A 14541-nucleotide genomic window follows, 5' to 3' on the forward strand; every position below is an offset into this window, starting at 1 on the left:
ATTTGTTCCCTACTTGGAGAAAGAAGTGAAGGTCTTGAGATGTATTGGAAGTCCCTAACAGGCATAATTACCGGTCCTTAAGAGCAAAACTGCACCGAATTACAGCTCCACTCTGAGGGGACTTAAATAGCCTGATTCAATTATTTACAACTGAAGAATGCTGGTGTGTTATCACACTCTGCACACACACACACAGCATATAGATACACACACACGGGGGCCCAGGCTGGTGAATAGAAGACGCGTGACAGGAATGGCTGAGGGTTTACTGACCATCTCCCCCTCGTCATGTGTGTCCAATTACCATGGTAAGAAGTCACCATAACAACGCAGTGTCAGTCCACACACACACACTGCACAGCGATATAGGTAGCCTAATACCTGACCTTTGATAGTAACTGATATTGGGATTGATGAATCAATGTGGGATGAAGTGACTGTTGGAAGGCGAAAAGAGATAAAACAATCAAAGGCTCAACTCCGCAATTTGTCAACCTCAGATGTTGATTATATTGATAAAGAGAGATTTGCAGGCTTTCGCTATATTCTGCTGACTAAAGTCCATAATCGTGCCTAAGGTTCAGGAGGGCAGGAGGGGATTTCCTTCTCTGATGACCATGCAGAGTCCTCTCCTAAAAGACTGGACCCACTCCTTCACATAGTTGTGCATGAGAGACTTTGGCTGTCCTGATGGTGTGTTGATGAGGATGGTGTGTTTATCTCGGGATTTTGGCAATGAAGCTCTTTATCTACAGTACCAGTCAAAAGTTTGGACACACCTACTCATTACAGGGTTTTTCTTACTTTTTTACTATTTTCTACATTGTGGAATAATAGTGAAAACATAAAAAATATGAAATAACACATGGAATCATGTAGTAACTAGAAAAATGTTCAAAATATATTTTATATTTGAGATTCTTCAAAGTAACCACCCTTGCCTTGATGACAGCTCTGCACACTCTTGGTCTTCTTTCAACCAGCTTCATGAGGTAGTCACCTGGAATGCATTTAAATTAACAGGTGTTCCTTGTTAAAAGTTTATTTGTGGAATTTCTTTCCTTCTCTATGCGTTTGAGCCAATCGGTTGGGTTGTGACAAGGTAGGGGTGGAATACAGAAGATAGCCCTATTTGGTAAAAGACCAAGTCCATATTATGGCAAGAACAGCTCAAATAAGTAAATAGAAACGACAGTCCATCATTATTTCAAGACATGGAGGTCAGTCAATCCGGAAAATTTCTAGAGTTTCTTCAAGTGCAGTCGTAAAAACCATCAAGCGCCATGACGATCGCCACAGGAAAGGAAGACCCAGAGTTACCTCTGCTGCAGACGATAAGTTCATTAGAGTTACCAGCCTCGGAAATTGCAGCCCAAATAAATGCTTCACAGAGTTCAAGTAACAGACACATCTCAAGAACCACTGTTCAGAGGAGACTGCATGAATCAGGCCTTCATTGTCAAATTGCTGCAAGAAACCACTACTAAAGGACACCACTAAGAAGACGAGACTTGCTTGGGCCAAGAAACACGAAATCTGTCCTTTGGTCTGATGAATTCAAATTTGAGATTTTTGGTTCCAACTGCTGTGTCTTTGTGAGACGCAGAGTAGGTGAACGGATGATCTCCACATGTGTGGTTCCCCCCCGTGAAGTATGGAGGAGGAGGTGTGATGGTGTGTGGGTGCTTTGCCGGTGACACTGTTGGTAATTTATTTTGAATTCAAGGCACACTTAACCAGCATGGCTACCACAGCATTCTGTAGCAATACACCATCCAACCAGGTTGCGTTTAGTGGGACTATCATTTGTTTTTCAACAGGACAATGACCTAACACACCTCCAGGCTGTGTAAGGGCTGTTTGACAAAGATGGAAAATGATGGAATGTTGCATCAGATGACCTGGCGTCCACAATCACCCGACCTCAACCCAATTGAGATTGTTTGGGATGAGTTGGACCGCAGAGTGAAGGAAAAGCAGCCAACAAGTGCTCAGTATATGTGGGAACTCCTTCAAGACTGTTGGAAAAGCATTCCAGGTAAAGCTGGTTGAGAGAATGCCAAGAGTGTGCAAAGCTGTCAAAGGCAAAGGGTGGCTACTAATGATTCCATATGTGTTATTTCATAGTTTTGATGTCTTCACTATTTTTCTACAATGTAAAAAATTGTAACTTGAATGAATAGGTGTGTCCAAACTTTTGACTGGTACTGTACTTCCCCAGATTCAGATGAACTTGTGGATACCAATTTTAGGTGTCTGTCCCGTATGAAGAAAGTTATAGGTAGAGCCAATGCCAACTAGCCTTAGTGCAATGACTGGAAGTCCATGGTATCTACTTGCATGCTAGCAGTTAGACTTCCAGTCATTGCTTTAACTTCCAGTCATTGCGTTTATGTTAGAGACATAAAAAGGGTTTCTACGAGTTCATCTGAATCTGGGGAAGTAGATAAATGGCTTCATTGCCAAAATCCTGAAGTATCCCTTTAATACAGGGTGACAGTAAGCCCTCTGTTTGGTATTAACGCCATCTGTTACACCTCCATGCACACTGGGCATCCCCCCACCACCAGCCCTCACTGCTTTAACTCTCACCCAGTTTCAGATTAGAACCTGGGACAAACAGTACTGGACCCACGTCTCATTCCAGCTACTTACCTACATACCAACGTGAGCAATTATGAGGTGTTCCAGTCAAGATCATAGCAGGTAAGACTTGGACCTCACCTCAGCTCAACCCCAAACATCAGCCTAAGGTTAGTGCCAACCCAGGCCTCATCCTCAACCCTGGCCCTTGCCCTGTCTTCCATCCACAGCCTTGCTTTAACTCTCACTTTAATCCAGGCTTTAACCTGCATCTCAGTAGGTATTAGTCTACTAGGTTGGACAATAATAAAAGTGGTTATCGGCCATCATGTCATGTATAATATATACTGAGTGTACAAAACATTAAGAACACCTGCTCTTTCCATGACATAGACTGACCAGGTGAAAGCTATGATCCCTTACTGATGTCACTTGTTAAAACTACTTCAATCATTGTAGATGAAGGGGAGGAAACAGGTTAAATAATGATTTTTTAACCTTGAGACAATTGAGATATGGATTGTGTATGTGTACCATTCAGAGGGTGAATGGACAAGACAAAAAAATGTAAGTGCCTTTGAACAGGGTATGGTAGTAGGAGCCAGGCGCACCGGTTTGTCTCAAGAACTGCAATGCTGCTGGGTTCCACCACCAGAAGGACATCCAATGAACTTGACACAACAGTGGGAAGCATTGGAGTCAACACGGACCAGCATCCCTGTGGAACGCTTTCAACACCGTTGTCCATGCCCTGACAAACTGACACTGTTCTGAGGGAAGGTGTTCCTAATGTTTGGTATACTCAGTGTATATTTACAGCTCTACATCAGTAATATAATCATTCTGCGATCCTGGTTAAATTTGCATGCAGCATATATGGGGCTCATACTTGGACCAGCGTCGTCCGGGTTAGGGTTTGGCATGGGTAGGCCGTCATTGTAAATAAGAATTTGTTCTTTACTGACTTGCCTAGTTAAATAAATATTTAATAATGTCTTGTTTCCTGATCTGCCACATCCACAGTGAAACTGTGCCAGCTTGGGGGTGGGTAGTAATCCACAGATCAAACGACTGGGAAGCATCTCATGGTAATGTGGAGTGGCACACCGGGTACCTTTATCCAGCAGTGCCAGAGGGTTCCGTCTGGTTCATGATGTCACGTCACCAGGCCCTCTGGCAGTGACTCATTAACGGATCCAGGTCCCATCTGTGTGCCACCTGTACTAAATCACCACAACTACATCATATTATTCTCCATCGCTCACACACTCCTCGCTTTCTCTCTACCCCCCTCTCTCTCTTTCTATCTCTCGTTCTCCCTTTATCCCTCCCCCTCTCTATTGATGGGTGGACCACTTTAGTCCTCAGATGTAAATGAGGCAGAGAGTGTCTGTGATGTTCTTCCAGGACATAATTTTCTTTATTCACCACCAGGCTGGCACTCATTACTCAGAGTGGTTCGTACAGGGTTGCCATTACGTTGTTTGGTCCCATCCTAGTTTGTGCTTTTAAATAGTCTTTAAACTGTCACTGAACAATTCAAACAAGTTTGAGGTACTATATATCAGTGTGGCCAGGAGTCTATATGAAAGGTTGCAGTCACGTACATCTAAACTAGGTCATTTTACGGAACTACCATGAATATGCCTTGCAGGTTTTGTTTGCAATATTGTTCCTGAGCGCTCAACATGGTGGAGTAGGGATAAGAGTAAAGAGTAAATACATTCTCAGAGACATACAGTATTGTTGTATTGTGACGCATTGAGAAGCAGTATCAGTCAACCAAACCTATTTTTATCACTAATGCCATCAGAGAAGATGTTAATATGTTAGTATGAATGTATTACAGTGCCACGGCATGGTTCAGTAATGTCCTCCTTACCTACTGTAGAAGATTCAACTCTGTGCTATCATGCCTTGAATCAAGTTGTTTTCACAATGCAGAGAAACTCTGCCATCTGTCGAGAATATGATGTCACTACAGCACTAGAAAGTTGTTATATCTTTTTATATTTTACTACAGCACTAGAGATAATAAACCAATATTGTCTATCCCTCACACTTACATATGCAAAAATTGAGCGTTCATCTTCCCAAGATCAATCTACTATTATTGACAGTTTAGTTTACAGTTTAGATATAGCACATTGCATGTGTCATGGAAACTGTTTGGTCTAAGTCTAACCCTTTATTTGGCACAAATGCTCAGACTGAAATACCTGCTATATGTGTCCATGATATTTACCCCAGTGTCAGCATTTTCCATTAAACAGTAAAAGCAGCCCATATGCCAGGCAGTGACCAGGCAGGCAGGTCTATGGGGAAAGACGGTTAGGCGTCACTATGGTAGCTCTAATTAATCCTCTAGTTAATCCCCTCTAGAGACAATGCAAACAGAGGGACGCCGATACACCATCTCACCCCAGCCAAGATAATGTCAATCATTTCCCATCCCCGAAAGGGGGCTGTGCACCCAGCACGTTTAACTGCTAATGAAGACCCTGTGCCCAGCAGCAGCTGGCAGCCAGTGATAAGGGGAGCCCCTCAAAGAGCCAACAGCTCAAGGACCGTACTGGAAAAGCCAACCCTCAAAGACCCAGCCACATCATTATGGACAAAGAGCCAGCTAAGAGGCTGAGGGAGTCCCTCGCGTTGGCCATGGGTATCGGTTAAGTCTACAGGGTTCTTACTAATGAGTCTGCAAGAAATCAGACTTGGGGTGGATTTTATGTGGTGCATGTGTGTGTGTGTATATGATAAATTGAGAGAGAAAGACAGTGCATATTTGTCTTAGAAATGTCCTACTATGAACCTCAGGAAAACAGAAGAACATTAGACCATATAGCTTTCTTTGACGTCATATAACAAAAGTTGGAAATAACAAGTAATTGAACCACTATTTGAAAAGGGATTTTGAAAGAAATCAGAATAAACAGCATTTTATTATATTCAATCGGTCCATAAAACTCATTCAGGTATATAACACTTTTACATATTATTATTGAATATGGTATATGGCTTATGAATGCAAAGTGTATAAATATATAGGATGGACAATACTAAAATACAAACTAAACAACTCAGACAGAGTATAATACATCTCAGTTCTTTTGCTTCCAACAGTTTTCCTAACTTTGTCTCCAGGGTCTTGTCATGTGAGAGGGGTTTTACACACAGAGTGGTGTTTATAAACTCCCTGAGATCTCCAGGAGGGTTTTCCCCTTGGTCTCCAGTTGGTAGAAGAAGACATAGAGTGACGCCAACAGACACATGCAGGTGAACAGCACGAAGCTGAACGACTTGAGCAGCTCCTGTGGTTAAGAGAAGAGGCAGGTGAGTTCCTAGCGCTACAATAGCCAGGGGAACAACTTGGAGGGTTGGCTGAGAGCCTGTGATTAAATAGTCCTGGCCTATTGTTCTACTCGTGGCTATGTGAAGCCTTTCAATTTTTATATAATTCCACTGGTACCTAAATTAGAGCTCAGCTTTTTACACAGACTGTCTGAACAAAAGTAATACTGAGATGATAGAAAAGGGTTTTAATATGATGTTCAAAGTATGGAATTACTGTATGCCTGGTATCTCTGGGGTATCAAACTTTCATAGTGCAGAACAATATGAACTGTGTTCAGGAAATCTTATTGTATCTCAATTGGTAACTTTGAAAGCATTATAAAAAAGTGTTATATAACAATACTTCATTCCAAAGTGTTCTGCTGTCCTACATGTATTGAATACATATAGAGGTGCAGTATATTGATGATGGGCTATAGACTTACAATAAGAAAGGGGAAGACTAGTCCCAGCACAGGATTCCAGTGAAGACAAACGCTGCAGGCTGGCATGATTGGATAAATATCTTGTGTGAGAGATGGCAACACTCGAGCTAGGAATACCACAGGCAACAGGGAAGGATGCATCTGACCAATCACCCATTGATGATCACAGCAATGTAATGTTGGTATTTCGAGCAAAACTATCTCTTCCACGTATCATCCCCTAGGTCCTCTTACTGTAAGTTTGTCACAGTGCAGGAGAGTTGAAAGGTCAAGACCTCACCTTCAGTTTGAGAGTGATGGTGATTAATATCATGATGGGAGACACGGCCCCAAAGCCCCCCAGAGTAGTGCTCTCCTCCCACATGCATTATCAGCAGGCCCTGGGAATGATTGCACACAACAGAACTTGTCCGGAACCTTCCCCATCCATCACTCCCTCCCTCCCTCCACCTAGGGGATGGCAAAGCCAGAGGAGCTCACACATGATTTATTGTTTAGGACTTCAGGAGTGGCATTCACATCTTAGTGACAAACATGTTCCACCTAGCGGAGCTCCTTTACGGTATGCACAGGGGCAGGATTCCTGCACTGGGACAGTGTTTCATTCCCTAGGGTCACTCTCCTGTACTGTTCACTGATTACTTTAACTTATTAGTCCTTATCATGGTTGTCTAATGACCACTTAACCAGTGACATTTTCAAGTTAATTAAGAAGTACACTACTTTGAACCTTTTTAGCCAGGGCACATGCTTTGTAGAAGTTACAGAGGGACCCTCTCAATATGTGATCTCGAGACTGGACTGATTACTACAACACTGCAGAGGGGTATCGTAGTATACCCCCTGTAGTGTAGGCCATGTTCCCCAGCGACACACCCAGATGATGGAGGTGGGGACCTCAGATAAAACACCTAAAATTACACAGCAGATCTTATTCAGGGGGATGCCTGCCTCCTTGAAGCTGTCAAAGGAGAACACACTGATCTGAGGGTAGAGGGTGGAAAGAAGAAGAGGATGTACTCTAGGTATAGCAGGGGTGGGGTGGGCAAACTACGGCCCGTGGGCAGCATCTGGCCTGACAGCCGATTAAATGGAGTCCGTGAGGGATTTGTAAAGAATAATAATAATAATGTTTTTGTGGGAAATTATTATTTTGGGTTAAAAAAACACTCCTGGCCACACTTGAACGTCTAAAACTAGATAGAAAGTATGCAGAAATAACAGACATTTTTCTGGCCCGCAAAAATCTGTGCGGAACTCAGTTGAATTTCGAAATCCCGATATGACCCTCAAGCCAAAAAGTTTGCCCACGCCTGAGATATGGGATAAAAGACAGAAGGTGGTGTTTGCTGTGCTTACTGCAGTGATGCCAGAGAACTGGATGCGGCTGTACACCACCACCATGGTGATGAGCTGCCATCGGAAGCTTCTGTCTCTCAGCAGCTCCAGTAGACTCTTAGAGGCCTAGCCCTTTATGGCAGCCTACTCCAACACCATCTCCTCCATCTCCAGCTTGTACTCACCCCTACCCCACAGACTCTGCAGAGCTGGGAAACCACACACATAACACAGGACAGAGGAACATATATTGTTTTTGAGTAAGATACAATAGGTGAGTAATGTCTCCTTAGCTGTACTTACTTTTCATTCAGCTATACACGCATGGTGCCATCTGTAAGCTATGTTTAATAATACCAATGTATGTATATAGATACAGTGCTGACAATGACTATTACATGAATTATACTTATTTTCCTTCATACATTTATATCTACATATAATACACCCAAAAGCAAGTTGAACAGGAATGACTGCAAATACTGTAATTCCAATTTGTACATTTGCACAGACATTACTCAATGTTCTGAGTATGAAGCCCTTTGGACAGCCTCAGTGACTATGAAGAAACAACCTAACTTCTTTGCAAGCCTCTGCATTGCCCTTTTCTATCAATGAGTATCTTGGGGCTTCTGGAAAGAAGGGCATTTGTCAGCAGCTGTACCACAGAGAAACATGTTGGAACACACAGTAGGATGTTCCAGCTATTTTCACAGCCAAGAATCTCTCTGAGAAAGTTGAGACAAAGCCTCAAGTCAGAGCATATTCAGGATATCCGATTTGGCACAAATTGATAGCTACACGTTTAGTGTGATGCTTGATGCTTATTTTTTTCAGTGAAATGTTGAAATTCAAAAATAGCACCTTACCTTAGTCCAACAAATTGTCATGACAGTTTACCAATGGAGTCAAAGGTAGCTGACGTTAGTGTTACAATGCCGTTATCTTTTAGGGTGAACTCTCACCCAGGTATAGTGCGTGGATATTTGCTCCTAAACCTGAGGTTCACAAACAAGACTAAAACATATATTGGTATTATCGCTGTAAAACACAAGGTCATTCTGGGATTCTATTTTACCATGGCATAATGATCCTTCGATTAAACTAATCTGCATGAAATTGAAGGTGCAATATCACATAGGCCTACCTGCAGTGAATCCATACAGAAACTGATCTATCAGGTACGGCAGGTAGCCTAGCGGTTAAGAGTGTTGGGACAGTAACCAAAAGGTTGCTTGTTCAAATCCCTGAGCTGACTAAGTGAAAAATCTGCCGATGTGCCCTTGAGCAAGGCACTCTGGATGTACTGCAAGCAGACAGACATGGTTAAGGCAACAGACACTTCACCAGTAGTATGTCTACACGCCTGGTGAAGTAGGTTAGGTGTTAATTTGAGCACAAGTGAATTTGCAGAAGGAGACTAGAGCATTACCATGGGTCTGACCTCTCTATTGCATTGTTATGACCCTTTCATACAGCAATTAATTAAGTTATAGCTATAAATGTGTTTTGTAAATGTCTTAATATATATACAGTACCAGTCAAAAGTTTGGACACATCTACTCATTCAAGAGTTTTTCTTTATTTTGACTATTTTCTACATTGTAGAATAATAGTGAAGACATCAAAACTATGAAATAACACATATGGTATCATCTAGTAACCAAAAAAGTGTTAATAAAATCAAAATATATTTTAGATTTTATATTCTTCAAAATAGCCAGCCTTAGCCGTGGTATATTGGCCATATACCACAAACCCCCGAGACGCCTTATTGCGATTATAAACTGGTTACCAACGTAATTAGAGTAGTAAAAATAACTGTTTTGTCATACCCGTGGTATACGGTCTGATATACCACGGCTGTCAGCCAATCAGCATTCAGGGCTCGAACCACCCAGTTTATGAATATGTTTAAATCATGGTTTCAACAGTTTAATTCTTTCTCATATTAACTAATAATTATATATAGTAATACAGATATGAAAAAGCATGTCCTTTTTTAAATAATCATAATTGTGCCTACCAGGTCTCAGCAAAGTCTCCATTCTGTGTATCTTGAGAGTTTCATGTAACACACTTATTTATGTCTGCATGTCCACCAGACAATTGCTTTGTTAGATATTTTTAGGAATAGATTCATATTTTACATCTCAGAGGGAGCTTACCTTTCAACCCCTGAGTCGCTATCTCTGACACAGTACTCATCGCTGTATATGTTTTAGAAAGTAAGAAAACTATCTGGCAAAATATATATATTCTTTGAGTGATAAATTGTTACAGACCTGCTTTATAATGAGATAATTTGCTATTCTTTGTGTGCTCGGTGGACATTCCTTTATTAGCCAGACGAGGGCAGAACGTTCTCACCGTGCCACCTCTGACGTTCTCTTCTCAACTCGTCGGCGGCGTACAGCGGAAGTGGCAGACCAGTGTTTTCCGTAGTCATTGTTAGCAAACTAGCAGAAGATACCTCTGACATTGTTGTTACAAACAGAAAATATCTGCGCTCATTACTTTTATACTAGACAAAATGCCGTTGGAAAACCTGGAAGAAGAGGGTCTGCCTAAAAACCCTGATCTTAGGATAGCACAGCTGAAATTTCTGCTCACGATGGACGGTCACCGACAAGATGATAAAGTGAAAACTGAGCTCATGGACTCGATCAAAGAGAACAGTGAGTTTTGGCTTCTGCCTCGTAAATAAACCAACAACAATAACGTCAGCTAGCTAGATAACAAGGTAGTTCTGGTCTACAAACTAGCATGGGTAACCAACGTCGCTAGCTTGCGTCACTGTCAGACATAAATCAAACTGCTAACATTACCTAGCTACGGGTCAGTTAGCTATTCAATACAAGATATTATAACTAGCTAAATTCGCTACTCAAACAGATAACGGTAATATACTGGTTAAATAAAAATGTCTAACGTTAGAATGTTGCCAAAGAAAGTTACAACCGTCAAGTTGTAGCTAGCTAGCCACTATAGCTGATGATGAATTGTCTCTTGTTACAGATATGGCACCTTACTATGAAAGCCTGTGTAAAGACCTGAAGTGGCAGCTTGACACAGAACTGTTGAATAAGATGAAGAAGGCCAACGAGGACGAGCTGAAACGCCTGGACGACGTCCTGGAAGACGCAGAGAAGAACCTCGGGGAGAGTGAAATCCGAGATGCAATGATGGCTAGAGCTGAATATCTCATCCGAATCGGGAATAAGGTGTTTTGCATTAATCAGCTACTACATTCAGAGCAGATTGTATACTTATAAAGCAATAATTTGCCTCTGTAATCCCCTGGACTCTTCAGTCCAACCTAGCCATGCATGTACATCATTAGCTCAATCAAACAAGCTACTTTAATTCCACAGGAGGATGCTTTGACTGCCTTCAGGAAGACCTTTGATAAGACTGTGGCCCTGGGACATCGACTAGACATTGTGTTCTACCTGCTAAGGATTGGACTGTTCTATATGGACAGTGACCTCATCACACGCAACACTGAGAAAGCTAAAAGGTAGTTTGCCTAAAAGCGGCTACTTCTCTCTGCATTCACTACTTTATGATGACATGCCATTAGGGGTCCTCACTCACTATCTATTCTAAGAATTATATTTGCAGTAACTGGCACTGTTTAGGCCTGTTTAGGTGTTTTTCATAGCATTTTGCCTGCCATTCCATTGTGTTGACTCTCTTATGTGTTGTAAGCCATTGTTTTCTATATCCTCGTATTTTGTAAGCATTGTCATTTCATTTTGTCTGCACAGCCTTATTGAGGAGGGGGGTGACTGGGACAGGAGGAACCGTCTCAAGGTGTACCAGGGCCTGTACTGTGTGGCCATCCGTGACTTTAAACAGGCTGCTGAGCTCTTCCTGGACACAGTGTCCACCTTCACCTCCTACGAGCTCATGGATTACAAGACCTTCGTCACGTACACCGTCTACGTCTGCATGATTGCCCTGAAGAGGCCCGACCTCAGAGAAAAGGTTGGTAGCAGGAGCCACGGTGGTGGTGTCATCAACAGTGCATCCATGTGCCTACGTCATTCAAGAGTTGGTCGTTTTAAGACGTGTGCTTGCAGAAAACAATACTTTCCACATGCCAGAACGTGAACATTCAAACTTGTTTTTAATAAGTGAAGACACTTATTTTTTATATAGCTGGTAGATTTCCAGTTCTGGCATAAATATAGCATCTCCTGTGGACTAATGTGTTGTTCTCCCTCTCCCCCAGGTGATAAAGGGAGCAGAGATCCTGGAGGTGCTGCACAGTCTCCCTGCTGTCCGCCAGTACCTCTTCTCCCTCTACGAGTGTCGCTACTCTGTCTTCTTCCAGTCACTGGGTGAGACACCCATCGTTTAGGCTTACAAAAAGTAAAGCCGAAGCGCGCTGATGTCTGCAGACAGTGAGTGGATATGCATGTTTCACTTCGCCTCATTCCTTAGTTGTTAACCTGTTTGTCTCTGTCCCCTCTGCAGCCACGGTGGAGCAGGATATGAAGAAGGACTGGTTGTTTGCCCCTCACTACCGTTACTATGTGAGGGAGATGCGTATCCATGCTTACAGCCAGCTCCTGGAGTCCTACCGCTCACTCACCCTGGGCTACATGGCTGAGGCCTTTGGAGTCAGTACAGAGTTCATTGACCAGTGAGTCTCACGTCTACCTCTTGTCCCATACCCACAATACCTATCCTCTGCAAAAAAAGAAACGTCCACTCACTGTCAACTGCGTTTATTTTCAGCAAACTTAACATGTGTACATATTTGAATGAACATAACAAGATTCAACAACTGAGACATAAACTGAACAAGTTCCACAGACATGTGAGTAACAGAAATTGAATAATGTGTCCCTGAACAAAGGGGGGGGTCAAAATCTAAAGTAACAGTCAGTATCTGGTGTGGCCACCAGCTGCATTAAGTACTGCAGTGCATCTCCTCCTCATGGACTGCACCAGATTTGCCTGTTCTTGCTGTGAGATGTTACCCCACTCTTCCACCAAGGCACCTGCAAGTTCCCGGGACATTTCTGGGGGGAATGGCCCTAGCCCTCATCCTCCGATCCAACGTCCCAGATGTGCTCAATGGGATTGAGATATGGGATCTTCGCTGGCCATGGCAGAACACTGACATTCATGTCTTGCAGGAAATCACACACAGAACAAGCAGTATGGCTGGTGGCATTGTCATGCTGGAGGGTCTTGTCAGGATGAGGCTGCAGGAAGGGTACCACATTAGGGAGGAGGATGTCTTCCCTGTAACGCACAGCATTGAGATTACCTGCAATGACAACAAGCTCAGTCCGATGACGCTGTGACCCTCCACCTCCAAATCGATCCCGCTCCAGAGTACAGGCCTCGGTATAACGCTCATTCCTTTGATGATAAACGCGAATCCGACCATCACCTCCGGTGAGACAAAACCGCGACTTGTCAGTGAAGAGCACTTTTTGCCAGTCCTGTCTGGTCTAGCGACGGTGGATTTGTGCACATAGGCGATGTTGTTGCCAGTGATGTCTGGTGAGGACCTGCCTTACAACAGGCCTACAAGCCCAGCCTCTTGCTGACAGTCTGAGCACTGGAGGGATTGTGCATTTCTGGTGTAACTCGGGCAGTTGTTGTTGCCATCCTGTACCTGTCCCGCAGGTGTGATGTTCGGATGTACCGATCCTGAGCAGGTGTTGTTACACGTGGTCTGCCACTGCGAGGACGATCAGCTGTCCGTCCTGTCTCCCTGTAGCGCTGTCTTAGGCGTCTCACAGTACAGACATTGCAATTTATTGCCCTGGCCACATCTGCAGTCCTCATGCACGTTCACGCAGGGACCCTGGGCATCTTTCTTTTGGTGTGTTTCAGTCAGTAGAAAGGCCTCTTTAGTGTCCTAAGTTTTCAAAACTGTGACCTTAATTGACTACCGTCTGTAAGCTGTTAGTGTCTTAACGACCATTCCGCAGGTGCATGTTCATTGAACAAGCATGGGAAACAGTTTAAACCCTTTACAATGAAGGGTTTTTGATTTTTACAAATTCTTTGAAAGTCAGGGTCCTGAAAAAGTTACGTTTCTTCTTTTGCTGAGGTTATTAATGCTGATTCTGGAGGTTGTCTTAAATCAGCGACTACGCCGTTGGTTGATGACTTCGAGTCGCATAGGAATGATGCTGCCTGTCAGAAGACAATGATTATTGGTCTTGATTACACTGGTAGAGAAACTTAATTTGTTTTTCCTTCGCTCTCAGGGAACTATCCCGATTCATAGCTGCTGGTCGCCTCCATTGCAAAATCGACAAAGTAAACGAGATCGTGGAAACCAACAGGTAAGAATATCATTTTCACATGCATGTAAAACATTGGTTTCTATATTAAAAGTGGCAGAGCTCAGTGTTGTATTTTCTTTCCTTCAGACCTGATAGCAAGAATTGGCAGTACCAGGAGACAATCAAGAAAGGGGACCTACTGCTCAACCGTGTCCAGAAGCTGTCCCGAGTTATTAACATGTAACAGTGCAGTGTTACCTTTGGGAGGGAGATCTGGCTTTTCCCTGTTGTATCAGTATCCACACCAGTAGTTTGTCTGAAGAAGTGACCCTTATTGTGTATATAAAAAATTCTTTTTGGTGACTTCTTTTCCTTTGATACAGACATGGATGAAAGTGATTTCTGAAATAAAACCATTTCAGTAAAGAAACAAAGACCTTTTTTTTTCTGTATAAATAGCTGTATAAATTATTTATTTACAGAAACATGTTACAAAACAAAGACTATACAATCTTAAATATTAAGTAAATCTAACCTACCATGTTTGTTCATGAATTACATAGCAGCCAATACACAAGTCCAGC

The 14541-nt window shown here is 42.8% G+C and overlaps 1 protein-coding gene and 1 long non-coding RNA gene across 2 annotated transcripts; one reads left to right on the forward strand and one right to left on the reverse strand.

Moving 5' to 3' along the window:
• Nucleotides 1-5482: 5482 nt before the first annotated feature.
• On the reverse strand, nt 5483-8930 carry LOC139535648 (uncharacterized). The gene is made up of 2 exons (XR_011667172.1): nt 7722-8930; nt 5483-5894 (listed from the first exon to the last, which is right to left on the reverse strand). It is a non-coding gene; the product is annotated as an uncharacterized lncRNA (long non-coding RNA).
• A 1143-nt stretch (nt 8931-10073) lies between these two features.
• On the forward strand, nt 10074-14391 carry LOC139535645 (26S proteasome non-ATPase regulatory subunit 6). Its single transcript, XM_071335263.1, has 8 exons — nt 10074-10378; nt 10719-10924; nt 11075-11220; nt 11471-11690; nt 11938-12046; nt 12183-12351; nt 13940-14017; nt 14105-14391. The coding sequence occupies exons 1-8, from the start codon at nt 10234-10236 to the stop codon at nt 14199-14201; spliced, it is 1170 nt and encodes a 389-aa protein (XP_071191364.1). The 5' UTR covers nt 10074-10233; the 3' UTR covers nt 14202-14391.
• The last annotated feature ends 150 nt before the right edge of the window (nt 14392-14541 follow it).

Source organism: Salvelinus alpinus, chromosome 12 (genome assembly GCF_045679555.1).
Source record: "Salvelinus alpinus chromosome 12, SLU_Salpinus.1, whole genome shotgun sequence".
In the NCBI taxonomy this organism is placed as follows: Eukaryota; Metazoa; Chordata; class Actinopteri; order Salmoniformes; family Salmonidae; genus Salvelinus; species Salvelinus alpinus.

What these genes read in the sequence shown, in the direction of transcription:
- LOC139535645 (XM_071335263.1), top strand. Translation starts at nt 10,234, where the DNA reads ATGCCGTTGGAAAACCTGGAAGAAGAGGGTCTGCCTAAAAACCCTGAT. An exon ending in TGTCTTCTTCCAGTCACTGG is followed by an intron (nt 12,047 to 12,182) that starts GTGAGACACCCA and finishes TCCCCTCTGCAG; the next exon opens with CCACGGTGGAGCAGGATATG. An exon ending in GAGATCGTGGAAACCAACAG is followed by an intron (nt 14,018 to 14,104) that starts GTAAGAATATCA and finishes TCTTTCCTTCAG; the next exon opens with ACCTGATAGCAAGAATTGGC.